The sequence below is a fragment of the Nuphar pumila genome, chromosome 17 (genome assembly GCF_984573655.1).
Source record: "Nuphar pumila chromosome 17, dmNupPumi1.hap1.1, whole genome shotgun sequence".
In the NCBI taxonomy this organism is placed as follows: Eukaryota; Viridiplantae; Streptophyta; class Magnoliopsida; order Nymphaeales; family Nymphaeaceae; genus Nuphar; species Nuphar pumila.
In genome coordinates, this window is record NC_143265.1 from 64,371,466 (window position 1) to 64,394,261 (window position 22,796).

Here is a 22,796-nt window from a genome sequence, read left to right on the forward strand (position 1 = left end):
ATGACACAATGTTTGACATATGTATGAAACTAGTTTTGATTGTATCCATGAAGCTTCCTAGAGTGTCCATGAAGTGTCCGGGCGTTATCATGTCGACATGGATACACATGCTAAATAAAGTGTCCGTGTGTGACGTAGCATACAGGATACCCATATGATTTTCTCATACTTGTGGCAAGTAACTCATTGATTCTCTTAAGTTTCATTAGGATAAAGGCCAACAAATTTTGACTTTATTATGTTACACATTATATTCATTAGGATAAAGGTTAACAAATATCCATCTTTATCTATTTTTATTTTATGTTCTTTAAACTAACGCAACCAAAAATTGAACATAAAGACAAAAGACTTGAAAGTAACTATGAAAAATAAAACCAAATTACACAAGTTTTTTTAACAGAAAATTACACAAAAAGTTTTAAGTACCCAAAGTTTAAAATAGAGACAAACAGATGTTGATGCTCCCAATATTATTTAGCTATTTTTTGGAATTGGCTTTCTAATATCTTCTCTTCACGGTCTACTTTTCCCAGCTCAAGTGTGTAAAGGTTTCAACATTTTACTATGATTTTGGAAAAAGTTGTTTCCAAGAACCAGAATACAGAGAGGGAAGAATGAAATTGCCAACATAAGCCAGAAAAAAAAAAACCTAACATGCATTATACTAAAATAAATCACTAAACAACCTAGGCAGGACCACAATGACTGAAAAGAGAAAAAAAGAAAATGGTCCATGAAAGTCACCTAAAGGGATTTCGTACTAAAATATAAACCAGAAATTGATCATTAATAAGCAGCCATTAAAATAAAGCATCATATTTACCGTTTCCATTCTTAGTACAAGAACATCTCTTTTTTGACCAATCCTATGAGCCCTTGCTTGTGCTTGCAGATCAACCTGAAAATGACTAGATCTTCAGTATGGACAAACACATTCTATTGTCAACATAATTGTTCAACAAACTAAAATCATTGAGCTTGTTGCCTGAGGGTTCCAGTCAGTATCAAATATAATAACTGTATCTGCAGCTTGAAGATTAACCCCAACACCTCCTGCACGAATGCTGATACAACATATACGTAATTAATTAATACTATCAAATTTCCCCAAACAGATTTTAAACCCAAAAAAACTTTAATTGATTTTAGTTACTAGATACAAAAGATATCAAGGTAATTTACCTCAGCAAAAATATAAATGCAATAGAATCAGCCTTGTTAAATTCATCAATGAGGACTCCACGATCATTTCCTGAAGTATGTCCATCTAAGCGAAGATACCTATAACCTTTCCATGATAGGTACTCCTCCATCACATCAAGCAACCTGGTCATAGTGGAGAAGCAGAGAACCTATGGCAGAAACATGTAACAGGAACATCAACAGCAATTCTCAAAATAAAGATGAATGGAATGAGTTGAAAGAAACAAGATTACAATCCAAACTTGCAGGAACCCATAGATTTCACAATTAGTTCAGAATTTTTTTGGGCTTGCATAAAGGTCACTAGAAAAAGCTCCCAATAAAATTGACAAGTGAAGCAAATTGAACCGAAGAGAAAAAATACAGCAATCAATATTCGAGAACTTGCACAACTCAAAAAGTCAATCTTACAGGACAATAGAAGGAAAAATCCTTAGCAGACACAGAAACTAGACAAAACCATGCAGCAGGTGACAATCCTGAGTTACCAGACTCGGATAATTAAGAGATTCATGTGCCCAAAAACAAAACAAAGAGAACTCCAGAGGTCCTCTAGAGCTGATGTAGTTCAACAATCCAAGCACAATTGTATATGGTTAAGAACAGGAATCAGATAATTAAAAACTGTTAAATTATGTAAATCAAACTTGTAATTTCGTATATATATTTTATATATATAAGGTAATACATATACATATATTATATATATGTATATGTATCTACCTATTATATATATATATATAAAAAATATATATATTTCTATCTTTAGTCTTAGGGGTAGTTTAGGCATTTTACACATATTCTTTTTCGTGAATATGTTTTGTATTTTCTTTTTCTTTTTCTTTATTTCTTTTTCTTTTAATAAAGCAACTTGTACTCACCTTGGGAGGGGCTCAACACACTAGTCATTGGACCCCTCCAACAGTCACATTTGTGACCGTTTCCAAGGTCTCCTAATGCCCTATAAATATGGGCACTCCCTCTTGTATTCTCTTAAGGTTTTCGGGATTATTGCCCAACCTTTTATTGTTTATGAATCTTATGAGTGCATTTGCACATTTGTGATTTCGTGTTTTGTTCTTTTGTGCACAAGTGTTCCAAGTGTTCTTGGTGTGCGTATGTTCACACATTTATTCTCAAGAATATCGTTATATCGATTATAGTATCTTGTTGAAGATACTTTTACATGGTATCAGAGCCTCGTTGAAGAAGAAGAATTGCGATTCTCCTCCATTTGAGTACCTCGAAAAGTGTGCCTTCAAGCTTTTTGAGATTGAAGTGGATCATCTTCTTCGGGCAATATTTTAGAAGCCTCTTTTATCAAGAAAGACGCGAAAAATACTTGAGGTACGTATTATTTCTTGTCTTCTTTTCTCTCTAATGGGCGAAAAAGACTCCCATTTCTCTCTTGGGTTTAAGCTTAATGGCTCAAACTATCATGTTTGGGCCGGTAATATGGAAGCCCATATTAAAGGAAAGGGGTTTTGGGGTTACATTCATGGATCGATACCGGAATCGAAACCCAAAATCACCATCATTGAAGAAGGGGATATTAAGATCCTTGAAGGGGATGAAAGACAAAAGGCTCTTGAAGAATATTCTAAAAAGCATGATGATTGGGAAATGAAGAACTTCAAGATCTTATCTTGGATTTTTTCATCCGTTGAGACCAAGATAAACGCCAATATCATCAAATTTAAAAAAGCTTTTGAAGCTTGGTTGTATCTTGAGAAAATGTACACTTCAAGAGACTTATCTCACAAGTACTTTCTCCAAAAGAGGGCTTTGACCCTCCAACAAAATGAAATGATCATTCGGGAGTACTTTGCCGAATTATCCTCTATTTGGGACGAGCTTGCCATCCTTGAACCAAAATAGAGTGGAGAAGCAATCGAATTAAGGCACAAACAACTTGAGGAAGACCGGTTCTTCAATTTTCTAAATGGACTTAGACCCGAATTTGAACAAGTTCGGTCCTCTCTTCTTTCCGCTTTCACATCTCCCTCACTTGAAGATGTAATCACCAAGCTAAGTGGTGAAGAAACCCGTATGAGGATTAGCAAGAATAATCCTAGCATTCTTGCTACCTCTTCTACTCAAGAAGATGGTGAAATGGTTAATGTCGTATCAAGACCGGGGAATAACGTGAAGACCTATAGACCTCCTCACTTCAAGAACCAAGGTCAAGGAGGAAATGATCGGTATGGCAAAAGAGACTATAGCAAATTGAATTGCCACTTTTGTAAAGAACCAGGACATATCAAACCTATGTGTCCTAAATGAAAGAAATTAATTGCAACGGCTATGGCATCCCAAGCAGAAGAACGACCTTCATCATCAAGTGAGTCTCTTTCCCTTCAACAAATCGTAGAGGCATTGCAACCTCTTCTCAAGGGAAGCATTTTCGGAGCCGCTATGTCATCTTTTTCCCCCGGTAAGACATCTTGGCTTTTAGATTCCGGGGCATCCTTTCACATGACCCCAAGTACTTGCTCTCTTTCAAATTTTTCTAAAAATTCTCTTTCATCATTTGTCTCAACCGCGGATGGAACACCTCTTGAGATTAAAGGAATAGGCAATTTTGAAAGACAAGACTTTTTTGTTTCAAAAATTCGTCTTATCCCAAAACTTAATTTAAATCTTCTTTCCATCTCCCAACTCTCGAACCATGGTTGCGATATAAAATTTTCTTCTAATAAATGTCGGATACAGGATCGTCAGTCCGGGAGATTGATTGGGGAAGGCTCTAGAAGAGGAGACCTCTACTACGTTGATTTTCTTCAATTCCCAAGAGTCAATTTTGTAATGTTGTTCAAAACAAAGATATTCATGTATGGCATAAGAGATTGGGTCATCCCAATATTGTTAAAATCTCCTATTTGTCTTTTATTAAACATCTTTGTAAAAGTGATTTTCTATGTAATGAGTGTATTCTTGGGAAAATGAAATGTTTGCCTTTTCCTCAAAGATCCATGTTTACGACAAAACCATTTGAAATTGTTCATTCTGATGTATGGGGTCCGGCTCCTGTGATGTCAAAGGGAGGATTTTCATACTATGTGATTTTTGTGGATGACTACACTAGATTTTGTTGGATTTATTTTTTTAAACATAAACATGAAGTTTTTTCAACTTTTAGAAGTTTTCATATAATGATTTTAAATCAATTCAATGGATGCCTAAAAATCCTTAGGTCTGACTCTGGAGGAGAATACCTCCCAAATGAATTCAAAAGTTATCTTGAAAATTTTGGTATTCTTCACCAAAAATCTTGTCCGAAAACCCCCCAACAAAATGGGTTAGCCGAACGAAAGCATAGGCACATCATTGAAACAACTAGGACTTTACTCATTTCACAAAACATTCCAAAGAGTCTCTGGGCTGAGGCAGCCCTTACCTCTGTCTATCTCATAAACAGACTTTCATCAAAAAATTTAAGCAAAATTTCTCCCTTTGAAAAATTATACGAAAAGGAACCTGACTATAGCAGGTTAGGGGTCTTTGGGTGTAAATGTTTTGTTCTTACTGATAAGAATGACAAATTTTCTCCTAAGGCCATTCCTTGTGCCTTTCTTGGCTATTCTGAAACCCAAAAGGGTTTTCGTTGTTATGATGTCAAAAGTGATAAACTGTATGTTTCCAGAAATGTGAGTTTTTTGGAAAATCTTAGTGGATTCGAACGTTGTGAATCTCGTAATGAGAATGTGGATTATTCTTTTCTATTTGATTTACTGAATAAAGACGATGATACTAGCGATGACGAGTCAGATCAAAGTAACTCAAATTTTCTGTCCTCTTCTTCCGATTTAAAATTAATTGCTTATACTGACTCTGATTGGGGAGGTGACCCAAATAACTGTCACTCCACCACTGGTTTTTGTGTATTCTTAGGAGACTCACTAATTTCGTGGAGATGCAAGAAGCAACAAAAGGTGTCGCTCTCCTCAACTGAAGCTGAATATCGTGCTATGGCAACTACTACCATGGAGATTGTTTGGATTCATCAACTGCTAGAAGACATGGGGATCACAATAGAAGGGCCCACCAAGCTGTGTTGCGACAACAAGAGTGCAATCTACATTGCGAAGAATCACACTTTTCATGAGCGGACTAAACACATCGAAATGGACTGTCACTATGTTCGTGAAGCATATCTCCGAGGAGTCATTGATCTTCCTTATGTCACGTCTGAATATCAGTTGGCAGATTTCTTTACTAAAGTCTTATGCGCTCCACGGTTCAACTTCCTTCTTGGCAAACTATCGGTCATCTTGCCCTAAGTTTGAGGGGGGGTGTTAAATTATGTAAATCAAACATGTAATTTCGTATATATATGTTATATATATAAGGTAATACATATACATATATTATATATATGTATATGTATCTACCTATTATATATATATATAATATATATTTTTATCTTTAGTCTTAGGGGTAGTTTAGGCATTTTACACATTCTTTTTCGTGAATATGTTTTGTATTTTCTTTTTCTTTTTCTTTTTCTTTTTCTTTTTCTTTTTCTTTTTCTTTTTCTTTTTCTTTTTCTTTTTCTTTTTCTTTATTTCTTTTTCTTTTAATAAAGCAACTTGTACTCACCTTGGGAGGGGCCCAACACACTAGTCGTTGGACCCCTCCAACGGTCACATTTGTGACCGTTGGAGGGGCTCCAACGACAATGTGGAGCCCCTTCCAAGGTCTCCTAATGCCCTATAAATATGGGTACTCCCTCTTGTATTCTCTTAAGGTTTTCGGGATTATTGCCCAACCTTTTATTGTTTATGAATCTTATGAGTGCATTTGCACATTTGTGATTTCGTGTTTTGTGCTTTTGTGCACAAGTGTTCCAAGTGTTCTTGGTGTGCGTATGTTCACACATTTATTCTCAAGAATATCGTTATATCAATTATAGTATCTTGTTGAAGATACTTTTACAAACATGCCCAAGAAATGGTAAAATAAAGTACAAAAACCAATGTTGTAAGTATATGTATCGTTATTATGGGAAAAAGCGATATGATACACACTCGAAATGCGGTATGAGTGTGTCGTATCTGTATCATATGTATCATATGATACAGCCCCGTATCGTATTGTATCGTATAATACAGGGTGTATTGTACAATACACCTTCGACACACTTTAAAAAGGCCAAAACTTGTTTTTATTTTTTGGGTTTTAAAGGCCTCATCAGGGCCGACTTCTTCATTTGTGTAGAGGCAATTAGAGGAGTATCCACGCACCCTAAGAGTCGTGAGAGCGATTTGGGTGCTAATTTGTGCACAAAGGAGAGGGATTTTGCGGTTTGCTTGACTAAGAGTGCATTTTCACCATTTTTTCACTCAAGTAGGTTAAGGTAAAAAAAACTCTATTATGAGTAAAATTACAAAACGACCCTCCAAAAAATTCCGTATTGAAGGCTCACACCCCTGATGATCCAGCATGGCAATGGGGCACTCAATTAATGAGTGAAAACCAATTGAAAATCGAGTGCAACTATTGTCATAATATTTTTGTTTATATAATATGAAAGAGTCTTATGGCATGTTCTTAATTACAAAATATTTAACATTGAGCATTGTTTCATGTGTTATGATTTTTTTAGAATTTTTGCTAATTTTTCTGAATTTTTATGATTTTTTAGAAATTTTCAAAAAAAAATTATTAAAAATTTATGATTTTTTACAATATGATACGATACATATCTTATTTTGGGCCCAACCGATACGGATAACGATACGATACTTACAACCTTGACAAAAAGAAACAGAATGAATCATGTCTTCTACAAACACGCCGGCGTACACACATGCACATAAAGACAAAACATGCAAGTGCATAAGGGCACATCCAGACCAGAGTTGCCAGTCGAGGAAGCGGGAAGCGGAAGCGGGAAGCGAGGCACTTCTAAAATTTTAGGAAGCGGGAAGTGCGGGACGACTTAGGAGCGAACCGAGAAGCGTCTCGAAAGCGACCTAAGAAGCATCTCGGAAGCGACCTAGGAAGCAAACCGGAAGCGACCTAAGAAGTGAAGAAGGAAGCGACATAGGATTCAAATGAGAAGCGAAAGGGAAGCGATTTTGGGATATGATTCCCAATTTTTATTGTTTTTTTATTTATTTTATGTTGATCACCAGATCGTATACATGAATTTAGTGTTCATCATTGTAAAATTGCCTGAGCATTGGAGATTCTAGATATTGTATTTGTTGTTAATGTCCCTGCACACAAATAGAACACCAAGAAAAAATATGCAGAATATATCTAAAACTCGGCACGATAACACCAATAAAATATCACACAACTAGCTTCATATGAATATGAATATGAATATGAATACTCAACTATAGGCACCAAAAGTAAGTGAGAACTAACAATAAGTTCACATCCAAACTGAGTATATCACATCCATACTACCACAAATATCATACATGATGATATCCAAGCCATCAATACAATGAGATGAACTTATCTCACAATGCTGATAAGAGCATCAAGCCAAATCCAGGTTACCGCCTCTAGAAACCACTTCATAAGCATCACGAGAACTCAACCAAACATGAATAATATCAACCCAAATCACGTCTGTCTGACTGATGGTATACATCATAACGACCAAAATACAATCCATCTGAGACCCAAACACTCACCGATTGGATTACGTTAAACAAAAAACCAAATCTGGACATAAGAAACCTCAATATCCAAAAATCACCCGAAAATCGATAGAAAATCAACCACGCAACTGATTGTCGGACGTTTGAGGTCGCCGGAGAAGGTTGCTAAATCGGCTGAGCGAGAGAGGGAGGAGGAGAGGCTCGAAAGAGGCGTGAAAAAAAAACCTAAGCCTCTCTTTCGAGTTTTTATTTCACGACTTTTTAAAATTTCCCATTTTACCCTTAATGAAAAAAATATTTCTTTTAGAAAAAGGGTAAAATGGTAAAATGTGTACCCCTTTAATGGGGTACGTGTCCCCATTAAAGGGGTACGTGTACCCCATTAAAGGGGGACGTGCTTCCTGTCATAAGCGTGCACTTTCCCGCGCGTTTCGCGCTTCCGAAGCGTGTATCGGGGAAGCGTGCTTCCCCTATAGCAGGGGCGCTTCCGATAACTCTGATCTAGACACACCAACACCACATGCACAAACACACATGCACGCGCATACGCACGTACACACACTACATAAAACATATAGTAACTTCACATAGGAACTTGGATCAAGAACAATCTCACACAGATGGACATACATCAAGAAGAAATAAAAAGTAGAGTAACTTCACATAGGAACTTGGATCGATTACAAGAAGCTATGATGCAGAGTAACATCAGGTAGGAACTTCGATAAATTAGAAGCTATGTTACATCATGCACACACACACAAGATTACATACAAAAATAGAGTAAATTCACATACGAACATGGATCAATTAAAAGAAGCTATTATGCTTCACAGACCATGGAGAGGTTTCTAACTTCATAAGGTTCAATTATTTATCATGCCACTAGGCTGCTCTAGCAAATCTGACTCAGCTGCATTTAATGCATAAGCAGATTAATCTCTTAGCCTCAGAGGATTACAATCACTATGGGATGTTTACTCACATTATAAATGCATAGAAGTTCTGGAACAAATAAAATTAAGATATGAAAGACAAACAAGGACATTTAAATGCACATACGGTATAATATGGTACATGATAAAGATAGGCTGTCCAGCATTGACTCAACTGTTAAAGTATCAACCACTATCACGCATGAAATACTTAAACTAATTTATGAAGTAAACAACATTCCACAGTCTTCAAATCATAGTTCACGAAGAGGCAATCAGCCAATCGCTCAACTAACCATATTAATTAAATTCCAAAGACATGACGTTTCAAGTTATGTTCCCTCACAATATCCGCAAAAACAGGAAAAAAAGGACAAAGAAATGGCATCATTTATCCAAATTCATGCAAAAACCAACAAAATATCACTTCAAATTATACGAAAAATCATTTATTTCATATAATGATGTAGATCTATTTGATGCACCTTTACATTCATCCATTTTCTAAAGACTATGGGAAAAATATGCAAGTGGCACACAATAGAGAGGAAATAGGTTGAAACGACAGATGAGGAGGTTCCAATCCTCGGAGAATATCAAGGAATTCCCAATTCAAGTTAACCTAAAGCCAACTTTCCATCACCTTCCTATAACGCATTCAAATAGGCAAGTTCCTAGACAAAAAATAGCGCCTCAAAAAGATTTAACTATCAACTGACTTAAAGCCTATGTCACAAGGACACACCACTTAGGGGACAAATTGTGTGTCGATGCAACACAACACGAATTTGGACACGGGACACATTACGATTTGCATAAGACACGGTCAACACTGTGTCCGACACGTAAGACACAGTGTCGACATGCTATACAAATAAAATATAATCTACTCAAATCCTAATTTTTGAAAAATATCATATATGGTACCAAGCATATTTGCATCATGTCCCGTACCTGCATTCTCATCCATGTGACATAGCTTAAGACTCTATTTAGGAGTCACACATAAGGGGGCATCGGAGTGGATATGTGGAATCCTTGATGCCCTTTGCTATTTAGGAGCCTGGAGTTGCAAAAATATGCAGATGGAATGCAATTTGGCAGCACCAAACCCCTTCCATCAATCTATTTCAGCTACAACCTCCACAAGATGATCCAACCTCCGACACCCATCTCAGGAGTCAGCACTCTCCAATATCTCCTCATCTACCTGTCAACGACAACTTTATGGCTGATTTCTGGGAGATAAAGGATTATTCCAACGAGGAGGAGGACATCAAGTCCTCTTACCCAAGCTAAGCTTCGCTTCATCTTCTTTGGTAAGAAGAAGCAAAAGTTTCCTTTTATTTCAATTTTTTTAATTTTGTAGTGTCTTTTTTTATCGTTCATCTTCTTTTGTCGATAACTTGTTATTACTGCAAAGAAGGGGGGAATCTTGAAAGATGGTGTTTTGGTAGTTTCAATTGATACCAACTATGAGAAAAGGAGAAAGTTTGTTTTTCCTAGAGAATTTACGTCTAAACATTTCTCTCACTTTTGTACATTTTTTGTTCTTTGATTATCAAATGACGTGGAGTTTGAAAGTTTGATATTTTCTTTCATGATAAAGCAACATATTGTCAATGGGTGTTCACAAATGGGGAAAAATATAGCCCACAAAGGCTCTGCACACCTGGTAGGTGGGTTGGCTTAAGGCATTCAAGCCCAAGAACATCACCATTCAATACCCAAGATGTAGCATCCCTTGCCTTAAGGTCAAAACAATGGAGAGACTTAGTGAGCAAGGAGGAGTATCCCCGAGGAGTTCCATATCCAAGATATTTGAACCATATTGGTGGTTTCTCCTTGAATTATAAAACAAAAAGGGAAAAAATATGCTGTCCATAAAATGGTCTTGAATCTTTGGTGGAGTTTGTGATTGTTGTGTGGATTCTTGGTTTACTTGGAATTTGAAAATGTTCTGGTTATGGGTAGTTTTGTATTTGCTTCTATTAGTGGCCAAGTACTGAAATATGGCAAGGAGTTGGATTGGGGCAAGTGAATTTTATAAAGAATAAATCTTTGAAGTGAAGGTGTTGATTAGGGATGTGGCTTCTATTCTAAATTTCTGTCTTTTTCTTTTGAGATGTGGTGCACATCTCTTGCATATCATTCGACCTGATATGTACAAAAGACAAAGAGTCGTCATTTTCTAGTGATCATTTCATAAAACACATACATAGATTGGAATTTTCCGTTGTTTCTTACGCTTATTTTTTAAGGTTTTGGTGAAAGAAACTGGAGTTCACAATTCATCTATCTCACAATAACATTCCATTTTGTCAGTGCATCCCTAGTGTCACAATTGGACACACACAGACAGGACACTTCCATGAATGACCATTATTCTAATATTATGTTAATATGTTTTTTATTCGTATTTACATTATGTCAATAATAATGTATTTTTAATATTAAAATATCAAAAACAAATTTTTATTGATTAAAAAAATTAAAAACTTTTGTGTCCTCATGTCCTATTTTTCTTTGAATTTGTAAGACAAACCACATCATGCATCCTCATGTCCCCGTATCTTTGTGACACGGCAATTTATGTATCTTCAAGGAGTTCACAATTTATGTATCTTTTGTAAAGATAGACCTGGCGATTGAAATGACAACCATAAGAATGATTGGGTAGTACATAAACAAGGATTTTCTCATGTCCAAATTCACTAGACCTTTTGGAAGTTGGCAGTTGACAAGGAGATGACAAGTTGAGTTAGAACCCTAAAAAGGATTCTAAACAGTTGATGGACTTCCCAAAACCCAAGGCTCCCAATCCTGAATTTGGCAAATATAGCACTTGGCAATATATTCCTAAATACTAGCTCCCAAAAAAAGCCTAAATGAAGTTCCTAGACTGTGGAAAACAATGAATATTTTCAGGGGGAAAGTTTGTTTCGACATTAAATAAGAAAACAATAGTCTACAACCTTGAGAAAAGAGATCAATAAAATAAGGCTGAGTTAATAAAAGAAAAATCATCATTATCAGAAAATAATCATAAATACACACACTGCATATCAAATAGTATCACAACAACAACAACAACAACAACTACGCCTTCATCCCAAAACAATTGGGGTCAGCGATATGAACCAAAAAAGAAATTCATTTTGGGTCTTCCACATGAATCCTTTTCCTCCAATCATTTCTATCCAACGCCATGTCCTCGGTGAGGTTCAAAGCATTCATATCCTTTCCTATCATCTCCATCCAAGTCTTCCTAGGCCTACCCCGACCTCTTTTAACTAATATATTTTCCCATTTCTCCAACCTTCTAACTGGAGCATCATTAGGCCTTCGCCGAATATGTCCAAACCACCGTAAACGATTCTCTCGCATCTTATTTTCAATGGGTGCAACACCTACCTTCTTACGTATCTCAAACTAATATCACAACTTCACAAAATAATATATATAAAATTATACAATTTCCAAACTAGATTATTTCCTGTGATTACCAATATATTAGCCTAAAGGTAACAAGAATGTATCAGCTTAATAAAGTAGAAATATGCCTTAAATTAGTATCACATAGCATGCATGTATACATATAGATATGTATGTATGTGCATGAGTGTGTGCATGCATGCCTGTGTGTGTGTGTGTGTGTGCTGAGCATGAAAAAAACAGACAAAAGCTTTTGTTAAACACTTCATCTAATATTTAGAATAATACACCCAAGAATTTGAATATACCCGATGCCCAGTTGCTTTCAACTTGGGTAGCAAGCGATCTAGCATCTCCAGCTTCCCACAAAGTCTCACAATAGGTGGCAGAAAATGCTTAGGTAACAGACTGTCAATCTACACAAGGGGAAAATATATATTCAGGAGGGAAACATTAAGTTATATGGCTCTCCAAGTACATAATAAAAACGATCAAACAAATGGTAAGTTTGAACATGCCTCCTCTGCATGCAACTGGCTAAGATATGGATGATTGCATATGTTACGAAGCTCCATTACAGAGTTATGGACTGAACGGCCCTGAAAACATTAAAGAGAAAATCAGGCATGGAGAGTAGTGAAGCAGCAGCTAGCCTAGAACGTAGAGTATTTGCACCAACTTCATAAGTACCTTTGTTGTTCCAATGCAACCAAGGTTTTCCTCTACCCTTTTCATTAAAAGCTTTTGATAAGCAGATGCCTCACACCTTACCAATCTTTCTATCTTCTCAGGCAGTTCATTTTCAACCTGTCAAGATGATTCACATGGGGGATAAAAGAATCATCAAGCAACATCTCAACAAGATATTTTTTCAGCATTAAAATTTTGCAATACGTATAATCATGCAAAAAGCATAGGCTATTCATTGTTGTAGCTGCTTAGATACTTAATTTTTTCCTTGAAGTATGTTTGTGTATAAAGGGGAATGCAAGTACCACAAGAAAGAGATATGAAGGTCAGACTTGAGGCGGGATCCAATGTTCAACTTATTTTCTATGAAAAGGATTACATTGGACATTACAACAGTGTAATGAAATACAAGTTCCAGAAAACAATGTCACAAAGTGACTACAAGAAAGCACAATGTCTCTAATGGACAAGATACAATATGCCACAAAGGGCAAACACCAAACACTCAAGGGAGAAGAGAGAAAATTTTAAACTTTAAACAAAGTATATGGAAGAAACACGGTGTGTATATTGTGTGCGTATGTATGTATGTATGTATATATATATAAAAAAAGAGAGAGAGCATAGTTGTCAGAGTTGGAATTTAAAATGGGAAGCAATATGTGAAACAGAATCAGGAATCGGTCATTTCAAATGTTTAGAACTTTAGAGGATTTGGAAAGAAAGAAGTGAGTAGAAGTGTTATGGGAATCGTTTAGAAAGCCATATGTGAAATCATATGAAATATTGATAACTTGATTGAGATAAGAAAAAACTCTGAAGGAAGATCACTATCAAGAACCTATATAGTCAAGAGCGCTAGGCGGTGCCTAGTCGGTAGACCCTTAAAAAGACTAGGCAAGACTAGTCAGTACCCCAATTAAAATATAAAAAAGTACACAAAATATACATAAAAATATGTTTAATTCTTTTACTAATAAGGTATTTGTTAAAATGTACCTATTATATATATATATATATATATATATACATATATATATATATACATATATATATATACATATATATATATATTCTGTTTATTACATCAATACCCGATAGGGGTATTTTTGTAATTTCACAGTTGTTTTAGAAAACAACTATTTTTTCCTTTTTGATCAAATGTAATTTTTATTATTTATTTTTCTATTTCTTTTTTTTATTATTTTTGAGGACCAAAAGGGGCTCCAACATAGAAGTCGTTGGAGCCCCCAACGGTCACAAATGTGACCGTTGGGGGCTCCCAACGACTCTATGGGAGCCCCCTTTTGGCTCTCCTTTTGAGGCCCTTTGGCCCTCCTTTTTCCTCCTTCTCTTGTATAAATAGGGGTGATCCCCTTGTGTATTTTTATCTTGGAGAGCTCCTCTCTCTTTTCAATAAGAGGCTTTGTATATTGTTGCCTTCTTAAAGGCTTGTGCTTGTATTGTCCCTTCGTGGACTTGTGATATTTTCTCTTTTATTCATTGTTGTATGTACTTGTATGCACTCTTTATATTTCCGCAATATCTCATTACATGGTATCAGAGCCACTCGATTCTTGAAGGAAAGGTGTGGTTCGTGTATCTCTTATTTTGGTGGACATCTTCTCACTTCTTGGCAACATCATGGAGACAAAGATTGATCTTTCTTTCAAACTCAATGGAAAGAACTATATGATGTGGGCATCGGCAATGGAGAATAATCTCAAAGGGAAGAAGCTTTGGGGTTATGTCATGGGGACCGTTCCGGAACCGAAGCTTATGCTCACAAAAATGGAAGAAGATCAAGAAAAAGCTCTTGAGGGAGATGCTCGTCTCAAGGCCATTGAAAATCATCAAAAGGAAGTAGAAGATTGGGAAAACAATCACGCAAAAATCCTTGCGTGGTTTATGAACAATGTGGAGCTTAAGGTATGTGCTAATATAGCTAAATTTCGTCGAGCCAATGAGGCTTGGTCCTTTATGAGGGGTATGTATACCCAAAAGGATCTTGCAAGAGCATACTTCTTGCAAGAAAAAGTTAGAACCACCAAGCAAGGTGATTCTAGCATTCAAGACTACTATAGTGCCCTTAACCCACTATGGGATGAATTGGCTCTTTTAGAGCCAAAGTGGGTTTCTATGGAAGATGTTGATTTAAGACAAAAACAAATGGAACAAGAGCGATTGTTTCAATTTCTTTTTGGGCTACGCCCCGAATTTGAGCAAGTGAGATCCTCACTTCTCCATAGATCTATTTTTCCTCCTATTGAGGATGCTATTGCCGAAATCACTCAAGAGGAGCCAAGGCTTGGCATGAGTAAGCATGTTGATGAAGTCCTTGCCGTATCCAAACCGGGTAACAATGTTAGAACCTATAAGCCTCCTCATTTTGGGAAACAAGGGAACTACAATGGAGGAAGAAAAATGATTGTTTGTCATTATTGCAATGAACCGGGTCACATTAGACCCGTTTGTCCAAAGCTTATGGGAGCCTTCAAGCCTAAAGTAGCCTCTCTTGAAGAAACCACCTCCAAAGAAGATGAAGGCAAAAACAATGACATTAAAGAAACTCTTGGACAAATATCTATGGCTCTCCAACAAATGCTTAAAGTTTCTTCCTCCACATCGGGTGCGGCCATTGCTTCAACATCATCACCCGGTACGTATTCTTGGATCCTTGATTCCGGAGCTTCTTTTCATATGACCCCTCATGAGAATGCACTTAGTGATGTTTGCATCAATTCAAAGGACTCTTGTGTCTCAACGGCCGATGGAACTTTTTTGAAAATTTCAAGTATTCGCTCTTTTAAAGATTCTCAAAATTTTTGTGTTCCAAAAGTAAGAGTTGTTCCCAAATTAAATTTAAACCTTTTTTCGGTTTCTCAAATTGCCGACCATGGATGTGAAATATCTTTCTCATCTAATGGTTGCTTTGTGCAGGATCTCCGGTCCGGGAAGCGGATTGGGCAAGGCCATAGAAAGGGAGACCTCTATTATATGGACCATCTTGATCTCCCTACAAACTTTTTTTGTTCTTATGTCCAAGAAAAAAATATGGAAACTTGGCATAAAAGACTTGGTCATCCAAGTTATTCCAAAATGTATCTCTTTCCTTTTGGAAACAAATTTTGTAAGGAAAAAGAAATTAATTGCAAAGATTGCATTTTTGGAAAAATGAAGTCTATTCCTTTTTCCAACTAGATCTTTTTTCTCATCAAGGCCTTTTGAATTGGTGCATTCGGATGTTTGGGGTCCTTCTCCGGTTATGTCTAAAGGGGGTTATTCATATTATGTTACGTTTGTTGATGACTTTACTCGGTATGTTTGGATTTATTTCCTTAGTCATAAGTCGGAAGTATTTACTTTCTTTAAAGATTTTCATAAAAAGGTTCAAAATCAATTTCAAAGTAACATATCTATTTTAAGATCCAATTCCGGTGGTGAATACTTATCTCACGAATTCCAAAACTATTTAAGCCAAAATGGCATTTATCATCAAAAGTCATGTCCTAGGACTCCTCAACAAAATGGCCTAGCGGAAAGGAAACATAGGCACATTATAGAAACCGCTAGAACATTGCTTGTGTCTAGAAATATTCCAAAAAAATTTTGGGCGGAAGCCGTTCTTACCTCAACCTATCTAATCAATAGAATGCCCTCTTCTAAGTTAAAAAATGCTTCTCCCTATGAGAAACTCTTTAAGTTTTCACCCGATTTTAATCGACTTCGTATTTTTGGTTGCAAATGCTTTGTCCTACTACATAAAAGGGATAAGTTATCTCCCAAAGCAATTGAATGTATATTTTTTGGATATGGTGAAAATCAAAAAGGGTATAGATGTTATGATTTTAAGAATGATAAACTATATGTTTCAAAAGATGTAACATTTCTCGAAGAAGAAAACGGTTTTGATAAAATAGAAGAGACAAATGAAATTGATTATGTATTCTTATATGATCTTATTGATGACATACAAGAAGATTCTCTTGAAAACATAGATGACACTCACGAGGTATCCCCTCTTGACATAACATTCTCAAATGATAATAATTCAAATACAAATGTTCATGATAGCAATGCCAATATAAATGTTTACTCAAGAAGAAATCAAGAAAAACCTATTAGTGCCCTCGAAAAATACTCTCAAATTTCCGAATCCATTGAGGAACCACAAGTTAGGCATTCTTCTAGAATATCAATACCCCCAAATAGGTTTGTCTCCTATGACTCTTTAACTCCCAACTATCGGGCATGTTTGATAACTCTACACTCTTATTTTGAACCAACCCACTATAATCAAGCTAAATCTCTACCTCATTGGGTTGAAGCAATGCAAGTTGAACTAAATGCTTTAAAAAAGGCCAATACTTGGGAAGTAGTTGATCTACCCTCACACAAAAAACCTATTGGTTGTCGTTGGGTCTTCAAAGTTAAAACTAAAAGTGATGGCTCGTTGGAACGATATAAAGCAAGATTGGTTGCTAAGGGATACTCCCAAGAATATGGTATTGATTACGAAGAAACATTCGCCCCCGTAGCTCGTATGACAAGTGTCAGAACCTTAATAGTTGTCGCATCAACCAAAAAATGGCCTATTTATCAACTTGACGTAAAAAATGCTTTTTTAAATGGAAGTTTAAGTGAAGAAGTTTATATGGATCCACCACCCGGAATAAATATTAAGCAAGGTCAAACACTTCGGCTTTTAAAGGCATTATATGGTCTTAAACAAGCTCCTAAGGCTTGGTATGATCGTTTTAGTGATATCATGATAAAATTAGGATTTCATTCTTGTTATACTGACACTGCTCTTTTTGTTAAAAATGCAGGTTCTAGTATCGTAATTTTGTTGCTTTATGTTGATGATATGATTATCACTGGAAATGATCAAAGTAGTATTATTAATGTTAAAAATATGTTAAAAGATAATTTTGATATGTCTGATTTAGGTTTTCTCAGATATTTTCTTGGAATTGAGGTTGCATATTCTCCTAGAGGATATATTTTGTCACAGATGAAGCTTGCTGCAGATATATGTTCTAAGTCTGGGATTTCTGATGATAAGAAGGTAGAGACTCCCGAGGTTATTAATGCCAAGTTACGGTTAGAAGATGGGGTTCTTCTGGAAGATCCTACACCGTACCGACAACTCATTGGGTCTCTTACATATTTAACCATCACCAGACCAGATATCACTCATGCGGTTCACTCAGTCAGTCAATTTCAGCATGCTCCTACAACCGTGCATATGAGTGCGGTTCTCCGAATCATTCGCTACATTCGGAATACCATCAATAAAGGGCTATTTCTATCCTCCTCTTCCCCTTTGAATCTTCTTGTTTATACTGATGCAGATTGGGGAGGTAATCCCAATGATCGAGTCTCAACTACTGGTTTTTGTGTCTTTTTAGGGGACTCATTGATTGCCTGGCGATGCAAGAAGCAGCAGAAAGTTTCACTATCATCCACTGAAGCTGAGTACCGGGCAATGGCAACCACAACAATGAAACTTGTATGGCTTCGCAGTTTGCTTAAAGATATGGGAGTTGATATTACTGAAGCCTCCAAGCTGTGTTGCGACAATAAGAGTGCCATCTATATCGCAAGCAATCATACTTTTCATGAACGTACGAAGCATATCGAAATGGATTGCCACTATGTTCGTGACGAATTTTTACGAGGAACTATTGCTCTGCCATATGTCACTTCAGAATATCAGTTGGCAGACTTCTTCACTAAAGCTCTTCCAGCTCCTCGGTTCATGTTTCTTCTCGGCAAACTTTCCGTCCTTCCCCCGTAAAGTTTGAGAGGGGGTGTTAAAATGTACCTATTATATATATATATATATATATATATATATATATATATATATATATATATATATTCTATTTATTACATCAATACCCGATAGGGGTATTTTTGTAATTTCACAGTTGTTTTAGAAAACAACTATTTTTTCCTTTTTGATCAAATGTAATTTTTATTATTTATTTTTCTATTTCTTTTTTTTATTATTTTTGAGGACCAAAAGGGGCTCCAACATAGAAGTCGTTGGAGCCCCCAACGGTCACAAATGTGACCGTTGGGGGCTCCCAACGACTCTATGGGAGCCCCCTTTTGGCTCTCCTTTTGAGGCCCTTTGGCCCTCCTTTTTCCTCCTCCTTCTCTTGTATAAATAGGGGTGATCCCCTTGTGTATTTTTATCTTGGAGAGCTCCTCTCTCTTTTCAATAAGAGGCTTTGTATATTGTTGCCTTCTTAAAGGCTTGTGCTTGTATTGTCCCTTCGTGGACTTGTGATATTTTCTCTTTTATTCATTGTTGTATGTGCTTGTATGCACTCTTTATATTTCCGCAATATCTCATTACAGTATTTTCATTACACAAGTACAAAATTACACATGCTTTCACAAAATATATTAATATACATAACCAGAATATACATATATAATTGTACACACACAAATATATATATATATATATATATTTCAATTATTCAAAACATATTCAGTATAATCAACAGAATACGCTTTCAACCTTTCACAGAAGCACAATAACACATACATATATGAATAACATATTACATAATTCATAATACTAAATATGCTTTCAGGATTAAACAAACACACATATATATAAAAACATAATCAATTAAAATTAACTGTGCATGCTTTCAATCTTTCACTAAAAAAAAATCCAAAAACAAAGTAGCGCGCGCACACACACACACACATAATAACTAAGCATGTTTTCATGATTTTACACAACAAATCACACAAACACACACACGTATATATAATTATATATATACATATACAAAAAAATAACAATATGTATAAGAATAATAAATTATTAAACTGCCCTTGTGCATAGGCGAAGGCAGCTTAGTCGCCGACTAGGCGCCTTAATCTGTGCCTAGTCGGCAAAATTGGTACATTTTAAGGTACCCACCTAGGAATTGCAAAGCCTAGGCATTTTACTTATGTCTGACTGACTAGTCAGACTAGTCGGGGCTTTTGACTACATAGTCAAGAACTATATCATTCTATTAGAAAATCTATAGGTCATTTGGTTAAGACAATAACACACATGCAACAAAAGTATAAAATATTAAAAAGATATCTCTCCATAAGCTCACTTTAGACCATGGTTGTCAGTTGAGGAAGCGGGAGCGGGAAGCGATACGGGAAGCGTGAGCGGGAGCGGGAAGCGAGGCACTTTCAAAATTTTAGGAAGTGTGGGACCACTTAGGAGCGAGTCGGGAATCGTCTCGGAAGCGACCTAGGAAGCGAAAAAAATAAAAATACAAAATACAAAAAAATTGAAAAAAATGGGGAAGCGTGGGGGAAGCGTGATGGGAAGCGTGCTTCCCATTTAAAAGTGGCCCTTCCCCGCATGCTTCGGAAGCGTGACGTTCCGCGTTTCCCCTTTTACCTAGGTGCTTCCGGTAACTCTGCTTTAGACACTATATATTGAAATAATAAAGAGTCCGTACAATAATTTATGCACATTTTATCACATATATTACAAATCTAGGGAAATCATTGATCTTTTCAGCTAAAAGGCAAACTTAAGAAGCAATAACAGAATATTTTCATATTACTCAAAATTTGTAAAAGAAATCTTACATCCAAATAATGTTATATCATTATAATTTTAGAATTCTAACAATCAAATAAGGTTAAGATAAATGACATGAGGTCTTTGACAAACCTTGTGCTTTAATCTCCGAAGTACAAAAGGGCGAAGAACTTGATGTAGCCGGTTAATAATCAAAAGATTTTCCTCTTCAGACAGCAAAGCCTATAATTGCAAACAGCCAGACAAGAAATTGCTTACCTTAATCTTCCTTTCAACTAGGGTACAGACTTGAGCGTGCCAAATCAAGAAAAAACATAATGATATCCAGGCTTACTTCATCAGGTGAATTATCATTTCCATTCTCAAAAGGTTTGTTGAACCACTGCGAGAAATCTTCTGCAGAGTTGAAAATGTTTGGCAGCAGGAAATTGAGCAGAGCCCATAGTTCCTCTAGATTGTTCTGCAAAAATAAATAATTAATTAAGTAAATATGCAGAAAGACAAACTATGACAAAGAATATAGATGAAAACTACATACATTTGTGTGTATATACATGCATACTTCCCATTCACATGCACACACGTGTGAATGGGATGTATGTACACACATGCACACACGCACTCACGAAGGCATGCGCGCGCACACACACACACACACACACACACACACACACACACACACACACACACACACACACACATGTATATGGATATGTGTGTGTTTGTGTGTATGAAGAACGAAAAAATAGCATAAAATGTTGATAGCTCCAAACCAATGGAGAGGTCTAGTTAGATCACAGCATCAAGAATGTCTGTACAGAAAATGTTCCATCTTTTATTGAACATTAAGCATCCGAAAGAAAATCAGCAACATGTTTAAACGAATCTTTGTTAACCTGAAGAGGAGTCCCAGTCAATAACAAGCGGTGAGAACTCTGGTAGTGCCTCAGCTCCGCATTCAGCTTGCAAGATGCATTCTTGATGCGATGCCCTTCATCAATAATAATATAATGCCAAAGTATCTTGCTTAATTTTGGTCGATCATGTTTGTTCATTAAGTATTCATATGTTGTCAATAGGACATTGAATTTCTGATGAACAATCCTTTCCCTGCAATTATAAATAGCATATTGGTATTGAGTAACGCAACATTCAAGTCATATCTGGGAATGCTAAAGCAAGAATAGAAATATGGTGCTAAGCCATTACTTGAATAGTTTCCGCCGTTCTTCAGGTGGACCAGAGTACACAATTTTGTTGATACTAGGGGCCCAGGAGGTAATTTCTGAATTCCATCCGGGTAGAACAGAAGAAGGTACTACCACAAGAAATGGTCCTCTGTCATTTTTTGACTCCATCAAGTAACATATCAAAGAGATAACCTGAATAAGATGAAAGATGAAGTTCACTAGTATATGAGGAGAAAAAACTAGAAAACCCAAAAGAGAATAAAGCAATCAATATCAAAATGCTTTCAAGAAAGAACTGAAGCTTCAAAAACATACCTGAACAGTTTTACCAAGACCCATTTCATCGGCAAGAATCCCATTCAAATGATTATTGTAGAGCGAAACAAGCCAGCGGAGACCATTCATCTGGTATCTGAAAAGAAGAACAAACTTTAGTAAAGCTTGTACTAAGATAAATTATGAAACACTTTCAAAGTCAATAATAGAATCAGAAGACCAAAGAGCAAGTGGTAAGGCAACTCACTCCCTCAATTTTCCACCCTGAAGAATGCTAGGCTGCTCATTTATGCCCTCTTTTATACTGAAAACAAGGTCAAACAGTATTACTTGAAATGATCTGAATAAATCCCATAAATAAAAAGTTAAATATCAAGGTCCACAATGTAATCAGAAAACTAATACTGCTTAAAAAGAGCAACTTTTTAGTTTACGGATCCTGCACCTACAATTAGGAAAGATCCTAAATAATTGGCCATGTTTCTGTACCTGTGAGCTATTTTGTAGTATTTTTCATTGCTTTCCAAGTAATGCTGCGCAAAAAGATGACATCATGGTGATTCCACTTTCCAATAAATAAATATCATACCCAGAAATACTAGGGCTGGTGGGGTTAGGGAATAGATATATAGAAATTTAAAGCTTGCCTGAGCTTGATCACTTTCATCTTCATTTTGCACAGAAACCTCACTTTTATCTGTTGCATTTACTGGTTTGGAATCATCTACTTCCATCTCAAAGCATCTTGCCACAACTTTTGCATCTTGAAGCTTAGCACCAAGTTTTTGAAGATATTTTTCAGTCTCCTTTAGCAGTTGCTTCACACGTTCAGATTTTGCATCCTAACAGAAGTGTACACCAACAATAT

At 36.2% G+C, this 22,796-nt stretch overlaps 1 protein-coding gene across 3 annotated transcripts in view; it reads right to left on the reverse strand.

The window, feature by feature from the left end:
- Window positions 1–22,796, reverse strand: part of LOC149812057 (uncharacterized) — a 75,887-nt gene that overhangs the window by 21,675 nt on the left and 31,416 nt on the right. For all 3 annotated transcript variants that reach the window (XM_089993449.1, XM_089993447.1, XM_089993448.1), the window contains 14 exons: window positions 22,576–22,770; window positions 22,418–22,461; window positions 22,176–22,232; window positions 21,968–22,064; window positions 21,672–21,844; window positions 21,359–21,572; window positions 20,797–20,922; window positions 20,595–20,684; window positions 12,884–13,000; window positions 12,712–12,792; window positions 12,502–12,609; window positions 1,186–1,355; window positions 989–1,067; window positions 827–901 (listed from right to left, as the gene is read on the reverse strand). In XM_089993449.1, coding sequence (XP_089849575.1) covers window positions 827–901; window positions 989–1,067; window positions 1,186–1,355; window positions 12,502–12,609; window positions 12,712–12,792; window positions 12,884–13,000; window positions 20,595–20,684; window positions 20,797–20,922; window positions 21,359–21,572; window positions 21,672–21,844; window positions 21,968–22,064; window positions 22,176–22,232; window positions 22,418–22,461; window positions 22,576–22,770 — 1,626 coding nt within the window. The remainder of the gene's footprint in view (window positions 1–826; window positions 902–988; window positions 1,068–1,185; window positions 1,356–12,501; window positions 12,610–12,711; window positions 12,793–12,883; window positions 13,001–20,594; window positions 20,685–20,796; window positions 20,923–21,358; window positions 21,573–21,671; window positions 21,845–21,967; window positions 22,065–22,175; window positions 22,233–22,417; window positions 22,462–22,575; window positions 22,771–22,796) is intronic.